Below are 16,213 nucleotides of genomic sequence, written 5' to 3'. Positions count from 1 at the left end.
CTGCTGAGTTTGTGATCTCAGACTCTGTGAGTTTGAGGCCAGCCAGGTCAACTTGCTTTAAGGATGCCTTGTCTACTCCAGATGGCCGGTCAGTTAGGCAGAGGCCTTTTGCCGTGTTGCCTCTTTGTATTATAGGTTCAGAGGTCTAGAATGCTTGTCAAAGCCAGACTTAGTTATGGTCCACACCTCAGCTTGGCAGGCAGTTATGGAGCCTTCTCCCTAGAGTAGCACTGCCCTGAAAGATTTCTCAAGCCCGAGCAATCACCTCCCAGTGTTCTCTCACTCAACCTTGAGACTGTCACTATCCTTGCCTGCTTCCCTCAGCAGAGTCTAGGAATGGCATTGTACTGGGTACTCTTAGGACTTGGAAGGTGATGACAGGAGTGTAAAGGTCAAATATAAAGGTCATCACTGCCTATATACCAAAACCAGCCTGCAACACATGAGAACCTCTTTGAAAACAACAATAAATAAATAAAAATAAATAAATACCAAAACAACACATATACAAAATTAAACTAGGGGACTGGAGAGATGATTCGATAGCTAAGATCACTGGCTGAACTTTCAGAGAACCCAGATTTGATTTCTAGTGCCCACGTGGTAACTCACAACTCCCTGTAACTCCAGTCCCAGGGGATCCAACACTCTTTCCTGGATGCTGTGGGCACCAGATGCACATGTGGTACACAGACATGCAGACAAAACACCCATACAGGAGGGGGAAAAGCTAGGACAGAGAAACAAAGAGAGATACACCGAGACAAAACAAGAACAGCAGATATAGAGACGATAGAGACACAAAGGCAGACAGGAAGGCAGAGACAGCCAGAGACAAACAGAGGACATAGAAGTGGAGCCCACTAGGTCCTTTGCCTCTAGTAACCTCAGCTGGCTCAGGACTATGAATGGATTAGGTTGGCCTGCTTTGCCTCAAGAGGTCAACCCAGGGTCTTCTATGGGATTGCTGCAGGAAGGTGAGGTTCATCTAGTGGCGTGGTGGGGAGAAGAAAAGCCAGTGAGAAGTAATGAGTCTTGTCTTGCTGTAGCCCTTGCTTTTGCTAGCTACTATAGACTTCAAAAACACAGAATGAGCCAGATTGGGCACATCTGCGTGCAGGTGACCCCATTCTACAGGGCATCAGTCCTGGGCCTGAACAAGGCTCGAGGCATCAACTAACCTTACCAGGAGTGTGATGGGAGAACTGAGATAGACAGTGCCGGTAGGAAGGGCACTGGGAGACTTAACTCTTCTGTGTCTGGTGTGAGTCATGCCCGACTTCCTGAAAGATCCCCTCCTCCTAGGCATAAGCCTATGTGCAGCGCAGGCACTTCACTGATGGGATCGGACAGTATCCCTAACTCCAAGGCCCCAGGCTGAAGTCAGGGCAGAAGGTGTGGAGCTTAACACTTTCTCTTCCTGTCTCCACTCCAGCTCTGTTCCTGGTCTCTTCTCCTTTGAATGTGCCAGGTCAAAGGAACAAAAACTGATAAAAGCAAGTCTGGGATGGACCCTCCCACCCCCTCGAATTCAAGCCACCAAGCACCCTGGGGCAGCTTTGGAATGTTGGTGAAGGAGGAATACTCATTAGGCAAGAAGTTTCACTGAATTGGGTGAAGGTCAAGAACAACCTAATACTTAGGAATGACTCAGCCAGGAGGAACAGTAACAGATAAAGCAATAGCCATCAGCACTAGACTCTGCGGGTCAGGAATTACCCCCTAGGTAGCCAGAATCAAAAAACAGCTTAGGTGTCCCGATATGCTCTGACTTCTGCGGAGTGGATTACCTCACAGAATCCCCCCAGGATAAGTGCAGGGATGCCAGGCCAACCTTGTGGCCACTGGGTTCTGCAGTGGAGCTGCAGAGTTGAAATCCCGGTGCCGGGGAAGGGGCGGCCTAGAGGCGGGGCTGTGGCTGTCTCCCAGGAGCCCCCGCCCATCCATGTCCGCAGTGACCTTCAGGTGTCCCTGACTGACTGGCTGGGGTTTCTATCCCACCAAAACCACATTTGGCGGCTCTGCACATCGGAGAAGCCTGGATGTGTGGGCCTATCTTGCTCGATCGGGGGTCTCGGGCTGTGCTCGCCTCCTCCCGCCCTGCCAGCAAATTGAAAAGCAACCGGGTCAGGAACAAACGTGGTTGGTAGATTAGGGATGGTGACCCCAGCCCTGCGTTCGCCCTGAGATTCAGGAGGGCGCTTCAGCAGGACTTCAGGAGGGTCTCCAAGCCAGTGTGGAGAGTGGCCCAGGCCAAGGAGGGGACCCTAATGCAGCTGTCGTGCGCGCCAGGCCAGGATCTGGGAACCGGGGGCGCGGCTGCCCCCCCACCTCCGCCGAGCCCCGCCCTCCTCGTCATGCGGGACGCGGGCGGGGGCGCCTCTGAGTGACGCGCCCTCCTCGCGGTGTCCTTCAGCCGCCGCAGCAGCACAGAGCGCCACATGGACCCCGCCGGCCTGAGAGCGCGCTGCTGTTGATCGTCCACCTTGAAAGGTAACCAGAGCCCTAGCAGCCAGTCCGACCTTAACCGGCTCCCTCCTTTCCCCTTCCCAGCCCAGTCTTCTTCCCGACTCCTGGGCTTCCCTTCCCGAATCCCCGCTTTCTAGCCGTGGGTCTCCTAACCATATCCTAGGTTCCCCTACTCTAGGTTCCTTGCCTTTCAGACCCAAGGTTGCTCAGCCTGGAAGGCGCTGTCCGTCGTGGGGTGCTGAAGCGGCCCTTGATTCCCTTTCCCATAGGCATCTTTTTTTGTTGTTTTTGTTTTTTTGTTTTTTCTTTCTTTCTTTTTTCCCTGGCGCGCTCCGGCCTGAGGCCGTGCTCCGGTCGGGCACCTCGCCCAGCAAAGCAAAGGGTGCGGCGGCCGCGAGAGAACGGGATGCCTTGGAATCTCTGCAGCGTCCTAGCCTCTCTATAGCTGGCCCTGTGGAGCCCCCATCCCCCGATCCCCGGAAACAGAAGTTTAGAAGGCAATTGGCTTTGCTGCAAAGGCAACCCTGAACCCCTAGCTTCTCGGACACTCTTCCTGCCTGGCACCCATTCGGGTCTCATTCCGCAGAGGGAAACCTGTGAAACACTGGATCCCTAACCTACCAGGTTCCCTGATAGGAAAGACCCTACAAAGAGGGATGTCTTTGCAGCTGTTGGCATTACAGAAAGCACCTTTCTAAACGCTACTGGCACTTTAGTCCACGCTGGGCATTCTGGCTTGGGTTGCCCTACCCCATGCAGAAGCAGGAGCGGGTCATCTGTTTCCCCTCCCACTGGAAGACGGGGACTCCATCCAGGGCCAGTTCTGCTGTGGGCCTCCAGAGTCTCTCTAGAGACAGATATAGTTGAGACTAGTCCGAAGTCATAAGGACCTTTCCTGAGGGACAACATTCATGGACTTGTCTCTCCAATTCTTCCCCAGAGGAACCCCTGCCCCACAGCTCCAAAACTGCCAAGGAAGCCGAGCAGCCAGAACCTGGGTGCTACAGCAGAGCATTGACCTTCAAATGCCCCCTGGGCTCCACCCCCGCTTGAGGAGGCTGGCGCCAGTCTCCAGTAACTGTGGCCCCAAGTTGTGAGCTGCAGTGGCAGCTAAAAGCTTCCTTCAGGAACCCCAGAAACAGCAAGATGACTGTTGGTTTGACTGGGTTCTGAACCCTGCCGTCCTGGTCTGGGTGTGGGAACAAAGCCTCTCCTAGACTCTCAGGATAGTGGAGAGGAAAGCAAGGAGTAGATGAGGGTCTCAGGAAAGGTTGGTCAGGGTACCTATGACCACCTACTCTCTCTAGGCAGAAGACCCTGACCATACTTGAATGTGAAATCTGACCTGGGAGTGGCTCCTGAGGAACCAAGCCATCACCATGGAGTTCGTGATGAAACAAGCCCTGGGAGGTAGGAGGTGGGCATGGAGGGGGGCATGGGTTTGGGCCACCAGGGATACACAGACACCTGATACTCAGAGAGATATGTCTCCACCACTGCAGTGACACAAAAACATATGGCTGCATGACCACTTCTGACTGCACGCACAGGCTCTGCAGATGGTTGCTTACCCTCCGAACAAGCCTAAGGCAGTCCCCCAGCCCAGTACATTTGACTCAAGCCCTGAGATTTAATATAAGATATGGGGAGGACATGCTGTGTAAGGTGGCCCTGTGCCCCCATGCCATGGTACAGTGCAACCCACTGGTCATCCTGAGACAAATCAAGAGCCAAGCAGCATTGATCAAAGCAGATACTCTAACGAGGCTTGTGAGCAGCCCTCATTCTGTCAGTCCTGGGAACAAACTGTGCACCAGGACTGAGTTAGGAAACAGGATTTGGGTGATCCCAACTGTGGCATTGGACGCTATGGGTTGCTCCCAGGTAAGAGACAGTTCTGTTCACAAGGACAAGAAAGGCTAGCTTTGCAACCAAGTCCCCTTCTGCAGAGAAAATATAGCTCTCTTTATGTCATTGAGTGAGGGCAGCTAGCTCACTCACTGTTTGAAAAGAGTCCTGTCCCCACTTGGCCCAAAGCCATCTTTGTAGCTAGCAACAGTAGGACTAGAAGCTGGTAGAGGACAGTGAACTGAGTTCTTGGCCAGGAGGTGCTGAAATAGTGAGCTGAAGGTTTAGTACCTGTCTGACTGGAATAGGTTTCAGCAGGGCAGTTTGGTCAGCTCAAGCCTGTAGAGGTTGAGATCACCCTAGGTGGAATTCATGTTTGTTCAGAGCTACCTGCTCTGGGTGCCCCAATACCCTTGTGTACCTTCCTCAGTGCTGAGAGTTCACACCAACTTTACTATTGAAGAGTCCTTGTGGCCTGCAGGGGAGCCCCTTGACTGGTGTGGGTCTGAGCTGGAATGCGTTAGGCATCCTTTGCTGATATGGAAAAGGGAAGGGGACCACTCACAGAGAGAAAGCTGGCGGGGGCCTTGGGGCCAGGAAAGAGAAGAGTCTGCAGAAATAGGCATCTCCCAGAGGGTGTCTGTGACTTCACTCATATGTGATGAAAAGGAGACCCAGTGTGCTTGCTGAGAGTTCACGACTGTGGTAGACTCAGGATGAATCTAATTATAATGATTACATCACCGGGACAGGATTCAGGGACAAGCCAGCATCCTGTATCAGAAGAGACCCGCGTTATACCCAGAAAGTCCCAGGCTGCTACAGACAATTAATTTGGTGGCTAATTCTGGCCCTGAGGTGGGCTTTTAAAGAAACCGAAATCTCTGATTTGGCTGTCTACATAGCTGAAATTAGCTGGGTAATTGCCAGCCTGGATTCCCTCATTGTTCCATGTCAGCCCAAAGTTTCTCCTGCACCAGCAATGGGGCGTGCTTCTTGGGATGCTGTGAAAGCTGCCGGGGTGGGGTGGTAACCAGCAGACAGAAGCTACAGGGTAGTAGCCACATACTAGGCTGAAGCACCATCCAAACTACCCTATATTCAATTTACATTCATTTTATGGAGATAGGGATGTAGCTTCCACGATGCTGAGTAGAACTGTAGTGGCTTTTCATCCACCACTTGCAGTCTTGTCATGGACCCCAAATTCCATGTGTGTGTGACCTTTGGTGTCTTTTTTTGTTTGTTTGTTTGGTTGGTTGATTTTTCAAGACAGGGTTTCTCTGTACAGCCCTGGCTGTCCTGGAACTCACTTTGTAGACCAGGCTGGCCTCGAATTCAGAAATCTACCTGCCTCTGCCTCCCTGACCTTTGGTGTCTTAGGGTGTATGTGAGCAGAGCAAAATGGAGCCAGTCAGAGATGGTTGGAAGAGAGGGATAAGTCCCAGATAAGGGTCAGAAGACAACAGAAACCCTAAGATATGGATCAAGCCCAGAGAAAGGTGATAGGAAAGAAAATAATAGCCCAGAAGCATATGCGTGGCTCTTTCATTGGGCCATCTCAACTTATGGTCGTAGGTTCAGGAACTTGTGATCTGTTGCTTCACAAGACTCTAGATCAAAGAGGGGTAGGTCTGGAATCTGGCTAGATGTGGGTGTGGTACATGCTTTTGTCTTTGCCTGGCTGTTCTGGCACCATGCCTGTCAGGAGCAGCAGCCCCCCACTTTGAAGCCTCATGCCAGGCATGCAGCACATTACCAGAATTCTCTATTCCCTGTGGCCTGGGCCACAGTGGCATCCTAGAGATGAGGCTCAGAGAGACCAAGACTTGTATGTGAACACCATGGAACAATGAGTCATGTTGCAAAGTTCTAGGTAATTTCAGTTCCTGTAGATGCTATGTAGACACCCGGATTCTGTTGTGTGGACAAGTTCAGTGGACCAGTGGGGTTCTGTCAGGCCCCAGTTCTGCTGTTTCCTAGCAGTTCTCTGTTCTAGTGGCATTTGTTGCATTTTCTCTGTGGATCATGAGGTAACTTTGGATCAGGACAGGATACTTCAGAGCCCCCATTGCATGAGAAAAGGAAGATTTAAGATGAAGGTCTGATGCCTTGGCTTGGGCCAGGTGGACAAGTGCCCAGGGTGTGGCTTATGCAGAGCTGAGCAAGCCTGGATAGTGTTATTGAAGAGGAACTGGCCAATGTGAGGACCCATTTTTTGGATCAACTGTTTTGTCTATTACAAATGCCCACCATCATGTCTCAGCAGTATAGCTTTCTCTCTCAGTTTCTCCCACCCCTCTCATTTCACTTGTTCTGCCTAGCCATGATCCCCCAGACTCCTTGTGATCGCTGTACCACTGTCCCTGTCCAGGCTGACACCAGACATTGGTCCCTGGGATTCTTGCACCTGAAGCTACTAATTGCATGGTATGGTCTCTCTTCTGAGCCAGGCCTTATTAAGACAGGATCACCATAGCACTTTTCTTTGCTCAGTAACCACTGACGTGCCAGGAAGTGCTACGCCTGCATCTCAGGTCTGGAGGTTGAGCCACTGCTGCAGACCCTACTGTTCTTTGCCCTTTACCACCCCTTCCCTCAATGTCCTTTGCTCTTATACCCTGTTTCATGGCTCACAAACCATTCTACAGGCAGGCCTTTGGGGCATGGTTTAGACAGTAGTGGCTTTGGCTTGATATCTTATCAGGAAACAGCCAGCTGCCCTTCATCTTTTTTTCTTCCTGCAAGCAGACACCAAACTCTTAACCCATCACATGCAACAGCACAACTGTACAAGCCAGGTAGGATCGAAGGAACATTCTCTTAGGGTAAAATCATGGGAGATAACGGCCCCTGTTTACCAAAAGAATGTCCTTGTGGCCTTGGACCACTCCAGAACTTATTAAATTACTCCAATCCTAAATGAACCAATACCAGTGCTCAGTCACTGAAGGAAGGAGACAGTGGTCAGCATCCCTGCTGTCAACTATCTTGGAAACTGGAAACTCTTCTTGCAGCAGAGTGCCCTGGAACTGGAGCCAGGTGCTCTAGCCATATCTGTACAAGTCTGTGATTCAAGATCCCCTAGAATACTTATTGTAGGAAACAGCAAATAGCCCAGGTTTATAATAATTCTTGGAGAAGATTGGGCAAGATATGGTGTGCTCTTATCAGCTGAATTAGGTAGAAGTGGCTATTTTGGTCCTAATAATTCAAATTGTTGCTTGTTCTTACATTATTCTCAATATGACATCCTATGTACCAGTACCATGTTCTGTTCTCAGAAAAGAAATATGCAAAGGCTTAGGGTACAATAAGTACGTGGATGGTCTCAAGAGACTCGTAGCATATCCTCATTCATTATGTGTTCCAAGACAGCCAGGCCTCTCACATAGCTCTTCTGCTTGGGCAGCTCCAGTGACCTGGGGTGACTTAGTGTGGATAGTATCCCATGGTAACCCACTCTGGGCCTGGCACCCTGAGGTTCTAGGTGGAGTTAACTCCCCTCATTCCCATTCTCCCTGCTTTTGCCAGGGTCTGGTCTCAGCAGCTCTATGCATCGAGTTCCCCAGGCTATTGCTGGTCTTGGTGGTGTGGGGCACGGGTAGAGACTCAAGGCTTCCTGTCCTGAAAGGAAGGGGATAATGGGTTGCCACTGAGCTTGGCTGCAGATGAAGTTCTGGAAAAGTGTCTCATGATAAAGTACCAGAGTGCCAGAAGGAAAGTGGCTAGGGTTGGCATGGAGAAGAATTATGATCCTACCTTTGTCTTTTTGCACATCCATTCTTATCCTACTCCTCAGGTTTGAAGTGGCTGTTGCTATTCTGGTATCACTCCTCTACTCTGGGTAGAAACTAAGCAACAGCCTTTCATCTGATTAGCAGATGTGTCTGTGCAGTCTTGTGGAAGATTTCCACTAGGCACCATGGGCTGAAGCAGCTAGAAAGATAAGGGCCAGTGTAGACACATAGACTCTATGCCAGGGCAGGGATTGAGTGGATAGCTCTCAGTGCTTGTCTGGGCAGTTTTGATGCCAGGCCTGCTAACCATGAGCTCTTCATAGATAAGGATTGCACATTGCCTGACTTACCCAGTAGAGCAGGCAGCTAGCAAACACTTCAGGACTAAATACCCACACTCCTGTGCACTCAGAAGACACTAGTGCAATGCATGGCAGCAGATCCAACTTGTGCCCCATAACTCTCAATGGCTAGAAGGACACTTGAGGGAAACAGCTTCTCTCCCTAAAGCTTGAAAGGCAGCTCTTCCCCGGGAGAGGATACTCCGGGTTGATTAGGCTGCAGATCAACTTCAAATGCCTTAGTCCTGGCTGGCATTGAAGAGCGTGCTGAGCACTTCACTGATTGTCATTCACGTTCTGACCTGTTGGTTGGCAAAAGATCTTGGCTGGGACTCCTCCGGTAAGTTTCACAGCCCTAATGGTCACTAGTTCTCAGAAGCCTGATGCTAACTAGCCTGGCAAAGCCCAACCCAAACTGGAAATGACATCAAGAGAGAAGAGGCAGCTTTGCGGGCTCCTGCCCAGCTCCTCTCCCACCTCTTCTCTGGCTCCCTTCTGTCTACTTCCATAAGGTGGGAGAAAGGAGTAAAAACCCTGCTCTGCAAAACCCCATGGTCAGAGATTTCCCACTATTAGCCAAGGACTTCTTTGAGATGCCTGTGTGCCTGAAAGCTCTCCAGAGGAAGGAAACTCTGGCTGGGGAATAGTAAAGTACCTGTTTGGTTTCACCAGATCTCCATAGCCATCCCAAAGTGCTTTTGCTCCACATAATTTAGTTTCCTAGTGTTATCCTCATTTATCAGTCAGTGATCTAAATAATACCAGTAGCACTGCTAGGCCACTCTTCCTATCCCCTGAATTAGGACAGTCACAGTTCTCTATCTCTAAGATTGTGGAGCCTCATATTTCATTTTTGCAGAGCCATTAGCTCAGCAGTTCATGGTTCTATGGGAAGAGAGGTAGACTCTGAGGTCAGAGGCACTCAGCTGGTGCTCAGTGTTGGGTACTTTTGCTGGGTATTGCTGCTGGGAGTTGGTGTCTGTTGGTAGACCCAGAGGTGGAGGACTAGTCAGGCAGGCTCTGAGGAAGGCTGTAGCCCTGCTGTCTGCAACAGCTGTTCTTGGTCTTTCTCTCAGATTGACATTTCTGAGGTGGCTGCACCTAATGGAAATGCCAGGATCTGGCTGCTCAGCTGGATGGAGGGTCTCCCAAGCCCCTTCCTCGGGTCCTACTTCTCTATTCCTGTCTGTTGTCTCCCTCAGAAGAGAACAACAGTGCTGTCATTTCCAGTCCTTTGAGGTTGGTTGTTGGGGAGAGCACATGAAAGAGGCAATGGACTGGATCAGTCCTAGTGACTGGCAGAATGACTGACTAAGCAGAGGGCCGGGATTACAATCACATTCAAGACTAGCGGCTGGGCCATCTGTCACAGAGCCTGACTCTTTGAATTTACTAATTGGTGACTTCATCTAACTTCTGTTTCCTCTCTTTTTGTCCTTTCCTAAAAGCCAAGCTGAGATACGGTTGTCTGCTTGACACTTTGGTCCATATAGGAAAGGATGGCAGTACCTATAGAAGGCCTCCCCAGCCTCCCCAAAGGATATGGCCAGTAAGGCAACCATTTGTGTTCCAGTCAGTATATAAAGGCTTGTAGAACCACAAAGTGAATTGGGCAAAGGAGCAGTCTTTGATGTCTCCGGTCCAAAATCTGCAGAGACTGAGTTAGTATGTTTATTCTAGCTAGCCCAGGACATGAGGCATAGATTCTGGCTTCCACAACACAGACTGGAATAGATCTAGAATGAAAACTGGCCCTTGGAGGACTCTGAATCTGCTTCCCAAAGCAGAGCCATAAAGAACCAGGTCAACTATGTGACCAGGTCAAGGGAAAATCTGGGTCATAGATACCTTTCCAGGATCTTTTTGCCTCTCTGAGTTAAAGACATGGCATGGTGGGATTAGGGGCTTCAGTACTCAAGAAAGACATGGAATGGGTCTACACAAACAAGAATAAGCAGAAAGCCAACTTTCTGTGACATCAAAATGCTACACATCCCCAGTGGACTGGGAGGTGAGAGTTGGAGACATGTGTTCGGCAAACATCTCAGGCAACATACTGTGGAGTCTTGTCTCTAGAAGTTTATTCCTTGACCAGAAAGGATAAAGAGTTCTAGCTTCCCAGGTACAGAATGTGCTACCTCCTCTACACTCCATGGGAGTGAGGACAAGTGTGTCAGATGAATGGATACTCCCAGAAAGAAGTCAAGAGAAAGGGGGGGCTGAACTGTTGGTTGGGACTCATCAGGAATTGCAGTGGCTAGAGGCAGAGGGGACACCTAGTATATAGCATCCTCAGCTTGAGGTAGTTAGAATATGGAGATAAATGACTCTCCTGATTTGGTTTCTGTCACTGTGATAAACACAATGACTAAAAACAGCTTAGAGAGGAAAGGGTTTATTTCAGATTAAGTTTATAGTCCAGCATTAAGGGAAATCAGGACAGGAACTCAAGCAGGAACTCGGAGGCTCGAAGGAGAGACCCCGCTTACCAGCTTGCTCTCCATGGCTTGCTCAGCTTGTTTTCTAATAAAACCCAGTACCATCTCTCTGGTCAGGGTTGTCATAACCCACAGTACCTTCTTCAGCCCTCCTGTATCAGCCATTAATCAAGAAAATGCCTATACAGACAGACAGACAGACTTACTTCAGCCTGATTGAAGCAGCCCCTCAACTGAAGTTCTTGCTTCCCAGGTAAGTAATTCATGTTAAGTTGACAAAAACTAAAACCAGCACAAGGTGTCTCTTCTTAATTTTTAAAACTCCAATGGATAATATAAAATCATGCCAAACACTCTCTAGCTTTTGCCTAGAATTCTACTTTGATTTCTTTTCTTGTATTTATCAGATGCCATTGTATGGCTGGACTGTCATTCCTGTGGCTTTATTTGAAAAACTCCAGTCAAGGACAACAATAGGAAATAGATGGGGCAAAGATCGCCAGGCTTCAACCTTTCAGGCAACTAAGAAATGCAGAGACTGGGAGAAATAGCCTTTTTCAGGGAAGAGCACACCAACTGGTTATCTAATACCAAATGGTCAGCCCTGAGAACATAGCATCATACAAACTGAACAGGTTATATTTAGGAATACACACACACACACACACACACACACACACACACACACACACACACACACATATATATATATACACTAAATAAACAGATAATAAATAAATAAATATCAAAACAAAAAAGCTGGGTGTAGTAGCACATCTTTAATCCCAGTATTTGAGAGGCAGAGAGGCCAGTAGATCTCTGAGTTGGAGACCTGCCTGGTCTACATACCAGGTTCCCAGTTAACAAGAGCCATGAACAGAGATAATGTTTAAAAATAAAAAAAATACCATTAATTCAACCCCAACTGCTTAAGTCAGAAATGGTCAAGACTTTGCCAAGGCAACTTTAAAGGTTCTATGTACTTTTAAAAATATACTTTATTTAACACAGTAATTTTGCTTATTTACAGGTACATCATGTACTATGTGCCACACGTGTACATAGAACATAATGATTACATCATGTTCAAAATCTTCACCACTTACTCCCCTAACTATCCTACCCGCAAAAGGAGGGTTGTCATTATGATGTAGTAGGCCTAGTTGGCCTAGCTCAAGATCCTTCTGCATCCACTTCCCAGATGCTGGACTTTCCTGTGTATTTTCATGCTTTCTGATCTCCTCCTATTTTGTAGGTCTCTTTTTAGCTAGATGTAGAGGGTTGAGCTAACATTGTTTTTTCTCATATACAAGTATTTTGATGGTCACATTGGCTTTTGTGATACTTATAAATTTATTTCTTTAAATTTGCTTTGCTTTGGTTTGGTTTTTGGTTGTTGTTGTTGTTTGTTTGTTTTTAAGATAAGGTCTCACTATGTAATCTTGGCTGGCCTAGGACTCACTACTTAAGTCAGGCTGGCCTTGAACTCATAGGCATCTGCCTCCCAAGTGCTGGGGTTAAAGGCATACACCACTACACACAGCCAATAAGTTTGTCTCTTAAAATGAAATTATATTTTCTTATTAAAATAGTATAGGGTAACAGAAAAACATTACAGGCAACTATGAAAATGAAATGGCATTCTTGTAGATCCATCTCCACTGGCAAGAGCCCTGCAGAGTTCCATTACTGCTGATTTATTGCCAACAGTGTGTGAGAGTCACAGGTCCATACCCAGCCAGAGAGAATGGCTTCCGTAGCCACTGTGGTTTTAAATAGTCATCCCACCATGAACATGGAAACAAAGGGTTAAGGAATGGACCTCAACAGATTTACCCCCCATTTCCTGTTTTCTGGTTTATGTCATAAAAGATACTGCATAATACCTTTTAAAATATTTATTTCATTTTATGTGTATGAGTGTTTTACCTTCATGTATGTATGTGCACCACGTGTGCACGTGTCCCATGGAGGCCAGAAGAGAGCATTAGATCCTCTGGAACTAAAATTATAGATAGTTGTGAGCTACCATGTGGGTGCTAGGAACTGAAACCAGGTCCTGTGCAAGAGCCACCTATGATTCTAACTGCTGACTCATGTTTCTACCACCTACAAAAGATACAAATAAACAAGTAGGTGCTGAAGTCTGAGAAGGTCAATGATAGGACTCTGGTCTCAGTGGTCACCACTCCCAACACATGAGTCTGGACTCACTTGCCTTCTGGAAGCACCTATTCAGCTGTGAATGGTGAATATTCAGGAACTCTGCGTGGTAGGCTGGCTTGGGTTAATACTCAACTTGGTGATGAGATATAGAATGAGTGTAGCCTAAGCTTCCAGTTTTAGAAGCAGTATATGTACATTTTCCCACCTCCTCCCCACCTTTCCTAACAAAGGCCTGGGGGCACAGGGCAGTGCATTGAGTCAACAGCCTCTCTAATCCAGTGCCCTTTAGATTCACGACCTATGAAGTCAGTGACAACTGACTAACCAGAGGAGACAGTGTTACTTTCTATTTCTGCATCTACCTTCTTGGGAGGTGTCTGCAGGCCTCCTCACACATCCCTAAGTAGATGCCTACCTGGATCAGGTGTCACTTCTGGCACCTTACAACATATGCCACTATGCTCCCAAGTGTCATCCTCATAACTCATGCCTGTCTCGCACACTGTAAGCGTTGTTCAGTGAGGAGCTAACTAGGGCTGTGTTCATTTCTTACAAAGCCTTTTTCTTGTTCTGTGGTTAATATGACTCTTATTTTCACTCGATCTCTTCCTCTCCAGACAGTAGCCCTCTGTACCATGTGTTCATGTGGGTGACCATGCAGACACACTGTTAGGCATGTTTCTCTCCTTGTAGCCTTCTCTCTGAGCTGGTAGATTTCTAGACAACTACTCAATAGGGATCTTTCTGAGAATGCTGTGAGGAGGTGAACAGGTGTCTTTGTCCTCCCTCATTAGAGGCAGTTGGGCTGGGTATAAAATTACAGATTTAAATGAATTTCCCAAATACACTTGAAGGTAGTTGTTGTTGTTGTTGTTGTTCCAGCTTATGAGATCTTAGGTGAAGTCAGAACCTATCTGCTTCCAGCATGCTGCATAGGCATTAGGGTTCCCATTCTGATCTCCGTACCAGGAATTTCTCAGTGTTAAGCACTTGCTATGGGTCTTGTTTCATTCATCCAGCTAGTATGATGTTCAGTTCCTGGAAATACTTTCCTGATGCTTCTTTGTTCTCTTCCTTTTCCTTCTCTGTCACTAAAAACTCATCCCTGAGCTCCACTCTGTTTTCTTCTGTTTTTGTTGTTGTTGTTTGTCACTGTAACTTTTATTCTTAGTTCCAAAAATTTATCTTCTACCCCTTCAGCTCAGTTTTTATCATCTGTACTTGCCCCTTTAAGTTCCAAGAACTCTGGAGTGTGGGTCACCTCACATTTGCTTAAGGGTAGCACCTAGTTGGTACAGTTAATGAACACAGCAGGGAAGCCTCTGGTTGCTGCTCACAGGCTTACGCAATATTGTATTTGGTTTCCCTGTCTTGCTGTGTCTCTAACATACATTTAGTACTTTCTGATCTAATTGGATACTTCAAGTTGATGTCCTTCTGACTGGAATCTGGTTCACAGACTGTGTGAGACTCTGAACTTCCTTTTGGTTATGTGTAGTGAGCTGGCTGGTATGTTTCTAAACCTTGATGGAACTATGGTTCTGTCAGAACCTATGTGGCTGAGTGATGGATCTGAAGTAAGGGCTCTTCTTTCAGGGCTATGTTAGTTACTTTTCTATTTCTGTAAGGAGACACCACGACCAAGGCAAATTACAGAAGAAAGCATTTTGGAGAGCTAACAGTTTCAGAGGGTGAGTCCATGACCATCATGTAGGGAGCAGGCAGACAGACAGAGTGCTTGGACAGTAGCTATGAGCTTAAATCCTTATCTGCAAGAAGGAGGCAGAAAAAGAAATAACTTGAAATGGCATGAGCTTTTGAAACCTCAAATTCCCCCAGTGGTACACCTCCTACACAGTATAATCTCCTAATCTTGCCCAAATAATTGCATTAGCTGGTGACCAAGTATTCAAATATATGATCTTATGGGGACCATTCATTCAAACCACAAGGACCCAAACATACCTTCAGCTCTCTTTGCAGTTCCATGCTTTACCCTATCTCCCCAGTGCCTTGGATCTGCCTCTGTGTTTGTTTTGTTTTCTCTGCTTAGCATCCATTAGTTCCATTATGGAATTTTCATGCATGTTTTGTTTTTGTTGCTCATCCTTCCTTATTTTTTCACCCATCTATCTCCACCCCACATTGGCTCTTTCTTCTCTGCTGTAGTTTTCCTGTTTTCACATCATGTATTTTCACTCTTTACCCACCTTCAGATCTGTTTTTCCCTCTCATAGTCCACTTTCTAGTTTTATGACCTACACACATGCATGTACACAGACAGACATATATGAAAATTATAAAATTAGAATATGAAAAAGAATATTCAGTATTTATTTTTCTGAGTCTGTATTATTTCAGTAAGGATTTTTTCCTTATAACTGGATGAAATTTTTGTTGTCAATGATGTTTTTTATTTATTTGTTGATGAACATCATACATATGCAAGAGTTTTCTGAAAAGTTCTCCAATATCACAAGAAATCATCCTAACAATTGGCAAATAGAACAGGTAGCACTCCAGGCTATTTTCAGCCCATTTATTGTTGCAGAGAATTCAATAAAGTATTCTTAAACAACAAAAAAATCATAATTGACAAATTAATAAATTGTATTACCCTATGAATTAAAATGCCTTGCATAGCAAAAGAAACTATCAACAGAGTATAGACACACCCTGCAGAATAGAAAATTCTTGCCAACTATACTTTAGAAGGAAGTTAATATGAAGTGACGTCTATAAGGTTCTGAAAAAATTGAACATCCTCTGTTTTTTTGTGAGATGGTATTGTTAATCCTGCAATTTGCCAGAAAAATGGACTCCATCATTTTTGGCCAAAATTAAAGCAAGCTTTAATAAATATTAAGTACTGGCCAAGAGATGGACTTTGGTCAGAGCTATTTCCCTTAATTTCCAAGCTGGAATGTCTTCAATCCAGGTGTTGCAGGAGCTTATGTGGACAAATCTATAGGCCACCATACTTTCACATAAGTTTTTATTTTCTGAGAACCACAATTCCCAGCACTCCAGGGAGTTGCCTGGTTCCTGGAGCACATGGGGGTTGCAATCTCCCTATGTAGCCCAAGCTGGCCTAGAATTCACAATTGTCCTGCTTCATCCTCTTGGGTGCACTACCATACATGGCTAACAGAGTGTTTAGAAGGGAATTTCTATCATGAAACTCTACTAGAAGATAGGCTATAAACAATTA

The 16,213-nt window shown here is 46.8% G+C and overlaps 1 protein-coding gene across 1 annotated transcript in view; it reads left to right on the top strand.

Annotated features, from left to right (window-relative positions):
- The first annotated feature begins 2,359 nt into the window (after positions 1–2,359).
- Positions 2,360–16,213, top strand: part of Cplx1 (complexin 1) — a 30,811-nt gene continuing 16,957 nt past the window's right edge. The window contains exons 1-2 of the mRNA XM_021210788.2: positions 2,360–2,493; positions 3,777–3,879. Of these exons, the coding sequence (XP_021066447.1) occupies positions 3,849–3,879 (31 nt within the window). The 5' untranslated portion in view covers positions 2,360–2,493; positions 3,777–3,848. The remainder of the gene's footprint in view (positions 2,494–3,776; positions 3,880–16,213) is intronic.

This window comes from Mus pahari, chromosome 13 (genome assembly GCF_900095145.1).
Source record: "Mus pahari chromosome 13, PAHARI_EIJ_v1.1, whole genome shotgun sequence".
Taxonomy (NCBI): domain Eukaryota; kingdom Metazoa; phylum Chordata; class Mammalia; order Rodentia; family Muridae; genus Mus; species Mus pahari.
The sequence above is the reverse complement of the archived record's forward strand: the minus strand, read 5'-3'. Positions and strand labels throughout refer to the sequence as shown.